The sequence below is a fragment of the Lissotriton vulgaris genome, chromosome 6 (assembly GCF_964263255.1).
Source record: "Lissotriton vulgaris chromosome 6, aLisVul1.2, whole genome shotgun sequence".
NCBI lineage: Eukaryota > Metazoa > Chordata > Amphibia > Caudata > Salamandridae > Lissotriton > Lissotriton vulgaris.
The window spans coordinates 1,853,375,110-1,853,389,445 of NC_141694.1; the positions used below are offsets into that span (position 1 = coordinate 1,853,375,110).

Consider the following 14,336-nt stretch of genomic DNA (forward strand, 5'->3'; position numbering starts at 1 on the left):
AAATAACCTAATAGTACTGAAAATGAAAAAAACAATAAGCATACATCTCTACAATGACAACTTCTTAGTTGCATAAAACACACACATGTAAGACAATAATATACAACATACACCCTTGTCTCTCAAATATAGGCAAATGAGGAATATTCAACAGAACATGAATGGAAGAATGCCATTTCGTTATTAACTGAGCATAAGTGGTCGCAAGATATGAAAAAAATTACATTACATAGATAAGCCCCAAACCGGATGAGAGTCATCTATCATAATAATGCATCTTATAGTGAGCTCATAAACATACTTTATGTGGTAAAGCCAATGATTAGATGTCTTGGGGCCAAACTAATCCCTAACTACTCTCGAACATTAAAGGAGTAAGAAATCTAGCTCTTTCCAGGCACATGGGGGTAGTAGTCCCAACCAAAATTCAATGCATTCTGAATATTGCATCGCACAGCCAATAGCACCAAATCTAATAAAACTGCTTCTCCATATAGGCACTCAAAGGTTTGTTTAGCTTGTCTTCCCTAAACGTGATATTACCTTTTTTGGCTATTCAGTGATTTGGTAAAGATGATGGGTGTAACGGCAGATACAGCCAATTATTGTGGTTTAGAGTTTCCTCAACAGTAACATGATCGCAAGACAAACAAGCATTTGCAATACAATAGGTCTTGCATTTGCGAGTTTGAGCTATTGGCTTTGTAAATGACAATGCTTTTTATTTGTGTGTTGTTTTTTAAAACATAAATAAAAGGCATTATCATTTATAATGCTAATAGCTTAAACTCTGGTAAATGGAAGACCTATTGCTTTGCAAATGCTTGTTTCTCAAACGTGATCACTTAATTACTGAAAACGGTTAGTATTCGGTTCCTTACTATGGAACAGAGAACTGGTACACATATAGACGCAACTAAGGCTGCTAAATGCCAGGGACTGACCTCTTTCCATATGACTACATATTTGGCACTCAGATCCTCCTGGTAACTCCTTAGGTCTTACACAACAGAATCCCAAACATGGACTGACCGTGTGCATGGATGTGCTCTTGCGTCAATCCAATTTTTCACTTAATATCAAGATTCCTTACAATATTGTTTTAATACATTTTCTGACCAACACCACCTCGGATGTTACCAGCAGTAGTGTGAGAAGCTGACAAATGCAAACTCATCCCTGAAACCTACTTCCCTCACAAAACATCCAGGCCGGTGCACATTTTGTGAGGAAACACTGATTTTAGACTGAGTCTTGATTAAACAAGGACACATTATCCACAATCCTTTGCCATAAATCATTCAACGGCAGAAGAGACCACACCCTTGTTCGAAGTGGTTGCATACATCAAGTCCACACAAAGTAACGCACAATACGATGCATGTGACCCCTCTCCAACAACTTGTTGCTCCCAGGGGTCGGTAGACGAGCAAAGGGACAGCTTTGCAGGTTCTGTTTTCCGAATAGAACAATACAAAAAACTTACACAAGGCAGGTACCTGTGTATTAACAAAGGTACATGTCGGTGTAGGAGAGTATTTGTAAGGCGTAACCCTCATAAAAAAGTACGGATCCAACTGTTCTGGGATGTAGAGCTCTCTGGAGAGGGGTACATTCAGATCCTTCCTCCACATTAGAAAGAATAATCTGCAACTGTTGCTATTATGATTATCTAGCAGATCGCTCCACAGTTAAATGCAGTGGGGTACATCTAATAATCACGAATATCCATGTCTCCGTTGTACATTTAGCCTTTACATAGATTCTATGGGTCGGGGATGGACAGGGCAGCATTGGTATCAAGGGCCTTATAGAAGGAACATTTGCATCCTGCAATCGCTAGAGGCAAGTGTTCATCCAGAAACTAATTTTTTTTATCCTTAAAGCAAATGAATAAAATAAGGAGCCAGTCTGTCCGACACTCAGTATCCACCAATATAAAGCCGCAGGGTTCTCCACCCAACACACACACAGATGTAGTACCACATTTTGGTTGTCCCGTCAGCTATGTGGAAATAGACACTAAAAGCACACAACTAAAGTATCATATTCAGAACACACTGTTTGATTTTAGAGAATAAGAACAATAGTTACTTACCTGTAATCTGTGGTTCTCCAGTATTGGTGTCTTTCATAGATTCACATGCCTGAATCATTCCCCGTCGTCGGAGTGGGAGTCCCACGGTACATAAAAAAGCAATAAAATGCTATAAATATATAGTAATACCAATAGAAATGAACCAGGAAGTAAAACAGCCAATGGTACAGTAGGCAAAAACTTCCCATCTATGACTATCATAGTCATTTTGTATAGTCCAAACTACAGCCAATCAGGCGCCAGCACCCACCAGAATGTTCTCCCCAGAGGCTCAGGCTCTCAGATTTTCTCGCAAGGAGTGAAGGTAAACCATAATAGCCTAGAAAGCCTCTGAGGGGAGGTGGGCGGGTTGCATGTGAATCTATGAAAGACACCAATACTGGAGAACCACAGATTACAGGTAAGTAACTATTGTTCTTCTCCAGTATTAGGGGTGTCTTTCATAGATTCACATGCCTGAATCAGAGTAGCTAGCAGTACATATCTTTGCTGAACAGACGCTCATAACACCCAGCTTGTCAGCTAGTAATGTAAATAACAATGCGAAGTGAATAAACACATATCATATAATGCATAACATAATGCAATGAAGAAAATATGTGAAAACATAACATAAGAAGCGTCTGACAGCAGAAACAAGGAGGTGGGAAACAGAGGCTCACCTTAATGAAACAGGTTCCGTAGAACAGCTCGACCCACAGAAGTATCAGCTTCGCTGATGGACTCTAGACAGTAATGTCTGGTAAAGGTATGGCGACTTGCCCAAGTCGCCGCCTTGCAGATCTGCTGAAGTGGGACTCCAGCGAATAAGGCCGTAGATGAGGAGACTGCTCTTGTAGAGTGCGCTCTGGGCGCAGATGGTAAAGGTCTCCCAGCCTGTGCATGGCAAAAGGCAATGGCAGCAGATATCCATCTTGCAATAGTCTGTTTTGATACTGCCTGCCCTTTACGAATCGCACCGTAGGTAATGAACAACTGGTCAGAGGTGCGTACAGCAGAAGTTCTTTGTAGATAGAATTTGAGACATCTTCTAATGTCAAGCGAGTGTAAAGCTCTTTCCTCCGGAGTCTGCGGGTCTGGAAAAAATGATTTAAGAACAACAGGTTCGTTCAGATGAAAATCCGAAGGCACTTTCGGAATGTATTTGGGATTTGTGCGAAGTATGACAGAATCGCTAGTGAATTGGAGGAAAGGATGATGAGCAGTGAAAGCTTGGATATCACTAACTCTCTTGGCGGATGTTAAGGCTAAAAGCAGTGATACCTTCCATGAAAGATACTTCAAGTCAGCTCGATGGATGGGCTCAAATGGGTGACGCATGAGTTGACCCAGGACCACATTCAGATGCCACAAAGGAGGCGGACGACGTACTGGAGGGAACATTCTAAAGAGACCCTTAAAGAACTGTTGGATAATTCTTGATGAATACAGAGAATTGGACCCATCCTGTCGATATCTGGATATTGCAGCCAGAAATACTTTCAAAGTAGCATGGGACAGACCTGTTCGTGCCAGCTGCAAGAAAAAAGGAAGAATTTCCTCAGGCTTTGCCAAAAAGGGGTGAACACCTGCTGAACGGCACCAGATACAGAAGCGTTTCCATTTGAGACTGTAAGTCTTGATGGTTGCGGGTGCTCTAGCTTTGGCCAACACCTCTTTACAGTCTGCTGGGATGTTCAAGTGTGCAAACTCATGGTGTTCAGGAGCCAAGCCGCTAATCTCAGCGATGCTGGGTCCGGATGGAAGACTTGACCTTCCTGAACACTGAGCAAGTTCGGGATAGGATGTAACTGAATTGGTTTGCTCTCTGATAGTAGGAGGAGCTCCGTAAACCAATACTGGCGTGGCCATCTGGGCGCGATCAGGATCAGTCGGCAAGGTTCCTTCCTCATCTTCCGCAGAACCCTGGGGACTAACGGAATCGGTGGGAAAGCGTACGCAAACCTCAGGGACCAATCGAGGGAGAATGCATTCCCCAGAGAATTCTTGTGGGGGTGCCAGCTGGCGAAGCTCAGGCATTTGCTGTTGGTACTTGTCGCAAATAGGTCTAGGTCTGGCCAACCCCACTGATGAAAGATGTGGTCCACTGTGTTCTGGTGAAGCTCCCATTCGTGGTTGGTGATTGTGGTCCTGCTGAGTGCATCCGCAAGGACGTTTTCCGTTCCCGGAACATGCACCGCATGCAACTGTACATTGTGGTGAAGAGCCCATGTCCATAATTCCTGCGCCTCTTGAGACAGGAGAAGAGATCGAGTTCCTCCCTGTTTGTTGACGTAGTGCATACTTGTTGTGTTGTCTGTTCTTATCAACACATTGGTGTTCTGAATGATGGCCCAAAACGCCTTGAGGGCAAGAAAAATGGCTCTCAGTTCCAAACGATTGATGTGCCACCGTTTCTGTTGTACAGTCCATTTGCCACTGATCGTGAGGCCTTGCAGATGAGCCCCCCAGCCCTCGAGGGATGCATCTGTAGTGATGGTGAGACTTGGTGGTTCTTGAAGGAACGCATGACCCTGACTGAGATGACACCTCTGTGTCCACCACAGAAGAGACTCTTTCATGAGTGGTGTGATTTGAATGAGGTCCTCGAAAGTGCCTGAAACCTGTTGCCACTGCAGGACTAGTTCCTCCTGGAGCGGCCTCATTTGAAGCCTGCAATTTGGAAGTAATGGAATACAAGCCGATGCCATCCCCAGAAAGGATTTGTATAGTCGGACAGAAACTGACTTTCTTTGCATGAGATCTTGTGCTAGCCGACTTATTTTCATTTGTCTCTCCTTGGAGACGAAAGCTTTGCATTTGTGAGTGTCCAACATTGCTCCTAAGAATGCTATTCTTTGAGACGATTGCATGTGGGATTTGGAGAAATTTATTGTCAGGCCTAGAGACTGAAACAGGTGGAGACACTGGTGAAGGTGACGTTGAACGGTGCCATGAGAATTGGCCTTTATAAGGCAATCGTCCAGATATGGGAAAATTTGTATTCCCTCCAGTCGGAGGTGCGCAGCTACTGGAGCTAAAACCTTCGTAAAAACTCTTGGAGCTGACCGTAGTCCAAAAGGAAGGACTTTGAATTGGTAGTCCCTGCCAGCCACCCTGAAGCGAAGGAATTTCCTGTGGCGAGGTAGGATGGGGATGTGGAAATATGCATCCTGGAGGTCTAGGGTGACCATGCAATCTCCCGGTGATAAAAGATGCAAAATTTCTTGAAGAGAGAGCATCCGGAATGTTAATTTCCTTATGTATTTGTTTAATGCTCGAAGATCGAGGATCGGGCGCCACTCCCCGTTCTTCTTTCTGATCAGGAAGAACCTGGAGTAAAATCCTAGTCCTCTCATCCTCTGAGGAACGCTCTCGATAGCTCCTTTTTGTATCATCATTTTGATTTGGGTAAGCAGCTCCTTCAGGTGAGCTGGAGGCGGGCCCTTTGGCGGTACATTTGGGGGAAATTTTTCGAATTCTAGGGCATGGCCCCTGGCGACAATATCCAGGACCCATTTGTCCGTTGTTATCGACTGCCAATTGGAGTAAAATTTGGAGATTCTTCCGCCAAGTCTTTTGAGAGGGTGAAAAGACGGTGGTGGCAGGTGAAAAATATCATTGTCGCTTGTCCTTGCCGCGGTATGTAGCCCTACCCCTGTTTGGGGTGTATTGAGATTTTTTCTGCCCATAAGATTGGTAGCGCTGCTTTTGGTAGCGCTGATTACCCTGACGGTATGAGGATTGTTGATGTTGTTGCTGGTATCCACCTCTATTGAAGGACGTTCCTCGTCCTCTCGCTCCTCGAAAGGGCGGCTTGTGAAATTGTAGAGTGCCTAAGGATTTGGCCGTTTCGGTATCCTTCTTGATAGTCTGTAAGGCCTCCTCTACCTCGGGGCCGAATAAATATTCGCCATCAAATGGCATGTCTAGAACTCGGTTTTGCACTTCCTGTCTAAAGGCAGTGGAACGTAACCACCCCTGTCTACGGAGAACCGCAGCCCCTGCTAATTGGCGGAAACCTGTAGATGCCACATCAACAGCTGAATCAATTATCTCTTCAGAGGTCCTTTGACCTTCATGGAGAATCTGGAGTGCTTCCGCCTTGGATGGCTCAGGGAGTAGATCGATAAATGGTGAGATGTCAGACCACATTTGACGGTCGTAACGACCTAAGATGGCTAATGCGTTGGCAGCACGGACAGTTGTTGCAGCCATGGTGGAAACTCGTTTTCCTATTGAGTCTAGGCGTCTGCCATCTCTATCCGGCGGTGCCGTAACTGCAGAGGACGGATTTCTGGCCCTTTTCTGAGCCGCCTGGACAATTACCGAGTCAAGTTTTGCTTGTCCAATGAGACAGGCAGGCGTCTTGTCTGGAGCTTTATATTTCTTATCAATTCTTGGCAAGACTGGAGGAATGGAAGCCGGCGTTGACATCACCTTAACGCCTTCCTTCCAGATGAATTCCACAATGGGTATTGTCTTAATTTGTCGTCTGGGCTGATCTTTAATATCGTAAAGGAAACATTCTTGTTGAGTATGCTCCATCTTCATATGAAAACGTGCGGTTGCACGCTCCATCAGCAAGTGAAAATTTGCTACATCAACAGGAGGGGAGGCCGACGCAGTCTGAGGAGATGTAGAAGGAGATTGGACCTGATAGTCCTCCCACTCCGATAAATCGTCCACTTCTCCTTCCTCCCGTTGGTCGTCATCTTCCGAGGATTGCGGGTCCTCTTCGTGAGCAGGTTGTGGGTGTGAAGGTGGGCACACCGATGGGAGCACGGGTGGAGGCGTTTCCGAAATTGGAGTTGCTTGTCCAGAACCTGCCGATTCCGAAGGTGGAAACCTCCGATAGTAATCGTCCAGCATAAATTGTAAGTTGGATATTAAATCCAAAGGCACTTGACCAACAGGGGTAGTGACAGGCATCGATACCTCAGCAGGAGTGTGAGGATCCTCATATTCATCATCTTGAAGTTTAATATGTAACTCCGATGGGCTAGTGGCTTGTCCAAAAGTATTCTGGACCATCTCATTGTCACTGTCAGAATCCAGTAGTTGGTCTGGGACTTCAGAGGACACCTTGTGAGGTGAAACACGCAGGGGTGAAAGCCTCATTACAGTGTTGCGCAGCTGTTCTGCTGCTTGGCGTGGTGTTAAAAACACCGTCGACGGAGACCACACCTGTAGTGCCGTGCATGAGGATAACTGCGGCGTCGTCGGAGGGTTAACTTCCGATGGATTTGTCGTCGACGGATCACCTCTCGTCGACGGGGCACTTTTCGGCAACGAAATAGTCGTCGTCGACGGGACACTCGTCGTCGACGGAAGACCTGTCGTCGATGGGACACTCGTCGTCGACGGGACACTCTTCGTCGACGGGACACTCTTCGTCGACGGGACACTCTTCGTCGACGGGACACTCTTCGTCGACGGGACACTCTTCGTCGACGGGACACTCTTCGTCGACGGGACACTCTTCGTCGACGGGACACTCTTCGTCGACGGGGCACTCTTCGTCGACGGGACACCCTTCGTCGACGGGACACCCTTCGTCGACGGGACCGTCTTCGTGGACGAGTCACTCCTCGTCGACGGTGGTATTTTCGTCGACGGCGTAGAGCCTGACGACGAGCTCGTCGACGGAGTCTTTTTCGTCGGCGGTAAAGTCTTTAAAGACGTCGACGACGAGGCGTCGACGACGGACGTCGACGAAATAGGCCTCACAGAAACAAAAACCATCGTTGGAGATGCCGTAGACGAGGACATAACCATACTAGGTTTAGGAGATGAAAATGTTACCGTAGATGTCACTGAAGTCGTCGTTCTCGTCGACGAGGAAGCTGAAGAAGACTTCACAGGAGGCGGAGATGAATTCTGTGGTAAAATCCTGTCAGAAGATAGGGGAAGCTTGAGTTTTTTCCCCTTTGAGGAAGCAGAAGCGCCTTCCATGCCCCTGGAGATGGGGACAGCCTGAGAAGTGGAAGGCTGATCCAGACCTTTAGCAGGTGGTTGTTTTTTAGGCAGTTTAGCCTTGGGAGATGACATTCCCTCAGGCGCAGATCTCTTCCTGGAGGCTGAAGTGGAAGCAGATGTGACACTGTCTACTTCTGAAACAGTATTAGAAGAATCCTTTAGCCTCTTCAACCACAGCAGTAAACGACCCTCTCTATCTCTGAGAGTCTTCTGAGGCATGGTTCTGCAGATTTTACAATCAGAGGCCTGGTGGTCTGGATAGAGACAATAAATACACTTTTTGTGTGGATCCTTCTCAAAAAGCCGAGGCTTACCACAGCAGTCACAGGCTCTGAAGAGAGATTTCTTTGAAGACATCCTGAAGAGAAGACACAGATGAAGTAGAAGTTAGAAAAAACTGAGCAGAGCTCAGGGAGACTCCCTTCACACGACGTGCGGTAGAAAATCTGAGAGCCTGAGCCTCTGGGGAGAACATTCTGGTGGGTGCTGGCGCCTGATTGGCTGTAGTTTGGACTATACAAAATGACTATGATAGTCATAGATGGGAAGTTTTTGCCTACTGTACCATTGGCTGTTTTACTTCCTGGTTCATTTCTATTGGTATTACTATATATTTATAGCATTTTATTGCTTTTTTATGTACCGTGGGACTCCCACTCCGACGACGGGGAATGATTCAGGCATGTGAATCTATGAAAGACACCCCTAATACTGGAGAACATACTATACGAAATCCACTTAAAAGGATTTACAAATAAACCGGTTGGTCAGCTCAGCTGGCACAAGTCGGGAAACAAGTGTCAAAATGAATGAAAACCAAAAGGACGCGTCTGTAAACAATGCAACTTTATTGGTTATTCAGCCTATACGATGTAATTAAGCTCTTGGCATTAACTTAAACTAGAGAATAGATAGAATTCTGGCAGGATGACTCTAACTTAAGGCAGCAGGTTCCGTCCTTTCCTGCAAATTGTAAATTCCTGACATTCCGTGTAAGAGAAGTTCTAGGCTGTGTCCTAAATAAGTGTGACCGCTATAGTTAAAGTGGACTGCGCTGTAATTTGAATAAATACATTACTTCAGAATAAAAGTGGGAGGGTGCTGCAAAGTCGTGGGTGGAATAGGGGAAGAGCATTAAAAAAATGGCACTCACATACTTATAAAGCAGACCATGTAACAACACCAGTAAAAGGTCCAGTTATTTGGGGAGGTGACAAATGCAGACAAGGAGGAACTAACTAGCCTAATACCCACTCGGAAGGCAGTGTTTACGAAGGACAATGACACAAGCCAATTAAAAATATGGGCGGAGAGTGGGCGGGCTTCAAAGCCATACTCCACTTCTGCATGCCTCGCAGCAGGGAATGCACTGCCCAGGCTCGACCTAAAAACGAAATAAGCCTTGGTGGTGTGGACATCCCATCAACAGGGTTAGCAAATACTTAGAGAATGTAAATGAAAAAACATTTTGATACCTGGGATTCCCCTGATCCTTCATCATCAAAGAAGTAACGAACAATTGTGCCGTCTGCATGGCCTGAGAGGATCCCCTTCCCTGATATACTGTGAAGGGAAAAAACAAAAGTTAGATGAAATAAAAACATCTTAAGTGGTATCAATCAGAGGAAGAGAGACTGCCACAGACAGTTAAGCCCACGTTCAGAAAACACCCAAAAGTGCAACTGTTAACAATCTGCCAAAACTTCTATCTTCAGGCAAAAGAGAGGAACTGACATGGTCAGGTAAGACCACGTTCATGTAACACCCTAAAAGTACAAGTGTGAATAATCTGCCGAAACCTCCAACTACAGGCTTACGAGAGGGACTGACACGGACAGGTAAGACCAGGTTCACATAACACCCTAAAATTGCAAGTGTCAACAATCTGCCAAATCTTCCATCTTCAGGCATATTAGATGGACTGACAAGGACAGCTAAGACCATATTCACATAACTGTCCCTAAAAGTGCAACTGTGAACACTCTACTAAATCTTCCACCCTGAGACATATGACTGGGACTGGCATGGACAGGTAAGGACATGTTCACATAAGACCTAAAAGTGCAACTGTGAACAATCTGCTGAGTCTTCCATCTCGAGGCATGCATGTCTATAGAAAATGAATCTGTTAATTTGGATCTGCAATTCTTGACTGCAGAATGGGTTCTGAATTAGACTCATGATAGTAAGTCAGATAGTGTAATTTTACTAAGTGTCTGAACAGTGAATAATGCAATAAGTTTTATTCTAAAGGACACTTGTAAATTGCTGATTTTGTTAGGACTGTGAATATCCTATTAAAAATAAGTTCACCTACTCACATACTGTATACTGTAGCAAATCCACAGAGGATGCAATAGCATAACCTAACCAGGTCTGGCGTTTTTCAGTGCAGGCCATAAGGCAAATAGCTGCAGGTATTGGATTTCAGCTTAAATATATAAATCATTGCTCACAATTTTTACAATTCTACAAACATGCCTGTTCGTCATACAACAGAACAACTCTGCCCATCTCCCAGGTGCTCTCCTCACCATTGCCCTAGAGGCTGAGCATCAGCAGCAGTCATTGTCCCAACTTGTCAGCAGCAACCTGTGGTATACTACAAAAATTGCTAAAAGAATCTAATGTCCATAACGTTCATCTGAAATAATGTAATTCAGGATCCCAGGGTTTACCACTATCTCTAACATTCTTCAAAATATTCTTGTGTGCGCCTCATTACAAACAAAACTTATAAAACCACATTTACATCTGAAGCTGATACTCAGATACAACTAGGCTTGGAAAACAGAAAACAGGACCTGAATAACATCTGTTGAGGGGTGAGGGAAAGCTGCAAGTACACAAACAACACTCAAATAGAGATTCTGCTGCTTGGAAGCACCAGTTAAGAGACTCGGGTCAGATGTATGAAGCCCTTTTCCCGTTCGCAAACGGGCCAATTCTCAGAATCGGCCCGAGGGAGAACAGGAAAAGGCCTTTTGGAATGTATCATCCAAAAAGGCCCTTGCAAAATAGGGAATGGCAAAATTTGCGATTCCCTGATTGGCAATTGCATTTAAGGAATCACAAATTGCGATTCCTTAAATGCAATGCAGGAAGCACCCAAGTTATGCGAATTTTAGTTAAGGAATCGCAAATTACCACCAAAATGAAGTTGGTGGTAATTTGCAATTACTTTAAAAAATTCACTTTTTTGCATTTTTTAAAGTGCTATGTGGCACACGTACATGCCCTTTGGGCATGTATGTGCATCACATGTGCACAAATACATATTTTAGGGGTGCTACAGGGTGTCCTTTTGACACCCTTGCACCCTTGAAATTGCATTCACAATTTGCGAGTACCTAATGGGTACTTGCAAATTGAGAATGTCTTCCAATTCATTCCTATGGGCCTCTAGGCCCATAAGAATGAATGGGAAGGTATTCCTTAATGGCGAATCGCAATTTGTGATTTGCAATTAAGGAATATTTAGGAATTGCAATTATTATTGCGATTCCTACTTACATAGCATTTTGCGAGTCCTTATTAGCGATTCGTAAAAATCGTTATTAAGGACTCGCAAACTGCTACAATGATACATCTGCCCCTCAATTAATTTTCACAGCCATTAGTCTAGTGGCCTGCCCCACCAAAGGGTGAAGCAGCCTTGGATTCAGAGGTATCTCTCACACCACAAAACTCTTGTGGTCTAAGCAACAAATGCATGCCTTTCACTGCTCTGCGTGTCATTCCCACTCACATGTGGCAGAGTCCAGCAGACTAGATCCTTAATTATAGCTCCGCTGAATTACAGAACCATTGAAAGACAACCACGAGTACTAAAACAAGCAGTCAGATTGACCTTCAGGTGGAAGAAATGCAACAGATCAAACCTGCATTAAAACACTCACTATGTAACAGTGGAAGCCAAGTTCAAATTCAAAGTATAACAGACTCTTCACAACGTGTTTTGACTGGAGGACAAGGTGCATGCAGAAGCTTGTCAGTCGTTACAATGATGATTCCCTATAAGTAATGATTCTTCACCACAGGATATCAAAGTAACATTATTCTGACTAGTTACCAAGACCTGTGGTATTTGGGGAATTGTAAGTTATTAGTTTGATGTCAAAATCACCTTTTTAGAAAAATATTCCACATCTCTATATTGACATTGTTGTGGTTATTAAGATCACAACTAGGGATAAAAAAGATATCCCCCTTAGCTGCGTTGAAACGTAGTTCATCCACTGCAGTGAATCAACAGGGCTTGCAGCATTACTGTCTCATGATTGGGCCATCCACTTGCCTTGGGTTGCCCACATTAGCAAGTCACTTTCAGGGATCAAAGTTAACTAATTACAAGATGAGTGCAGCTGAATTATTAAATTAACCAACCCATTAATACAGCCGCGTTTTAGGACCAAATTAAAATTGAGGAACGTAATACCATCTACATTGTTCTATAAGCTCAGTATATCTCGGGCACAAATCTAACATGGGAGTTAAGCTTTGATAATGTCAAAATACAAAATTGTACTGTCTGTTATATTTGGCGTGTGTGGAGGCTAAGGAAGTTAAATCTACCACTATCTTAAAATGAACCTCAATTTGTTTGTCTATGGAAGTGAGTTGACTAAGCAGATAAGCACTGTCTTGACTGCCTATTAAATTGGGCGTACACTAGATTTAAGGGGGAGTTCTGTAAGTATTTTAAGGAGGCTTTAATAGGGCTGCTTTCTTTTTTTAATGATGTGATATGCAAAATATCCTAGAATGCCTCTGTACCGTAAACAGATGAGTGTCTGGTCTGTTTTGATTTTATTTCCATTTGGTGTGCTCATATATATTTCTCTTTTTTGTAAAAAGTCTCCCACCTCCATGCAGAACTGAGAGCAAGAACCCCCACTCGACAGAATTGATTGCCTTCTCTGCGTCTAAGAAAATTGCCACTACGCGGCCTTCAGGGTTGATGCGGGAGACCGTTCCAAGGAGGGTGCACAAGTTGTATATAAGAGAACGGACAGGTGCAAAACCTGATTGTTCAGGTCCTATAATGCGAGGGAGCAGTGGAACCAAGTGATTAGCCAGGATCTTGGCAAATAGTTTTGAATTGGTATTCAAGAGTGACAGAGGTCGGAATGATGAACAGTAATCAGCAGGCTTGCCCGGTTTTAATAGGGTGACCAGGAGAGCTTCACTCATGGTTGAAGGTATATGTTTATCTCGTACCACCTCCTCGAACAGAGTGACCCACAACAAACATTTCTACCTACCTGGTTGCCTAGTAATGTTTTTATCTATTAAATACTGAGACCTTTCTAATTCTCATATTTTAGCACATATGGTAACCAACAACTTCTATGTCCTCTAAAAAACAATATTTATTGCTCTTTCCCTAAGTCAGCATGTTGACACTATATACAAAAACACACACATATATATATATATATATATATATATATATATATATATACATATATATATATATACATATATATATATATATAAATATATATATATATATAGAGAGAGAGAGGGAGAGAGAGAGATATATCGTTTCCAAGCACAAAGACATCAATAGATTAAGGTAAGGATGTGACTAATATGATTCAAATATGACTGCCGCAGAGTATTCAGCAGAGATCTATATTCCACAAAACACCAATGAAACAAATGCAACTAGAAACAGTGCAGCAACCTTAGGCACCTCCAAACTCCCATCGCCTTAGACTAAACAATACCATTTGTCAACTCCTTGGATAACGGAGCCTATGCTAGCCAGTGATTGCTGGTTGTGTTTAAAACGCCCAGGCCATGAAGAATTGCACTGAGACATCATGTGCCACCTGACCGGTAAAGGACAGAGCCATCGATAAATACTTACTTCGATGTTAGAGAAACCACGTACGACTCTGTTCCGTAGATGGTTGAGGACTTATTTGTCTTGGTATTTGCTAACCGCACCTTCAGGGAAAAAAAGAGATGTATAGACAGTCATCAGGCGATTACGTAATAGTACAACATAACCAGGCGGGGGTGTACAGTCAAGACAGTTAACCAGATTTAAACAGCAGCATGAACGGTGCAGTTTAGGCATACAAATCTGCCCAGTAAAAATCACGTAAATGCACTTCATTAGCCCTTTTACAATGTAAGTCTCAACTGCAGATTTATTTAAACTTACCAATAGCATGCAATGAGTCACTTAAAAATTGATTTGACTGAGATTCAAGTGAAAGCGTCAAATGTTATAAAACTTTCTGAATGGTATTTTTAATGGTAATGCAAA

The 14,336-nt window shown here is 43.7% G+C and overlaps 1 protein-coding gene across 1 annotated transcript in view; it reads right to left on the bottom strand.

Annotated features, from left to right (window-relative positions):
- IFT172 (intraflagellar transport 172) overlaps positions 1 to 14,336 on the bottom strand; it is a 1,181,874-nt gene that overhangs the window by 1,002,974 nt on the left and 164,564 nt on the right. The window contains exons 6-7 of the mRNA XM_086928171.1: positions 13,932 to 14,011; positions 9,532 to 9,619 (exon numbers count right to left, since the gene is read on the bottom strand). Of these exons, the coding sequence (XP_086784297.1) occupies positions 9,532 to 9,619; positions 13,932 to 14,011 (168 nt within the window). The remainder of the gene's footprint in view (positions 1 to 9,531; positions 9,620 to 13,931; positions 14,012 to 14,336) is intronic.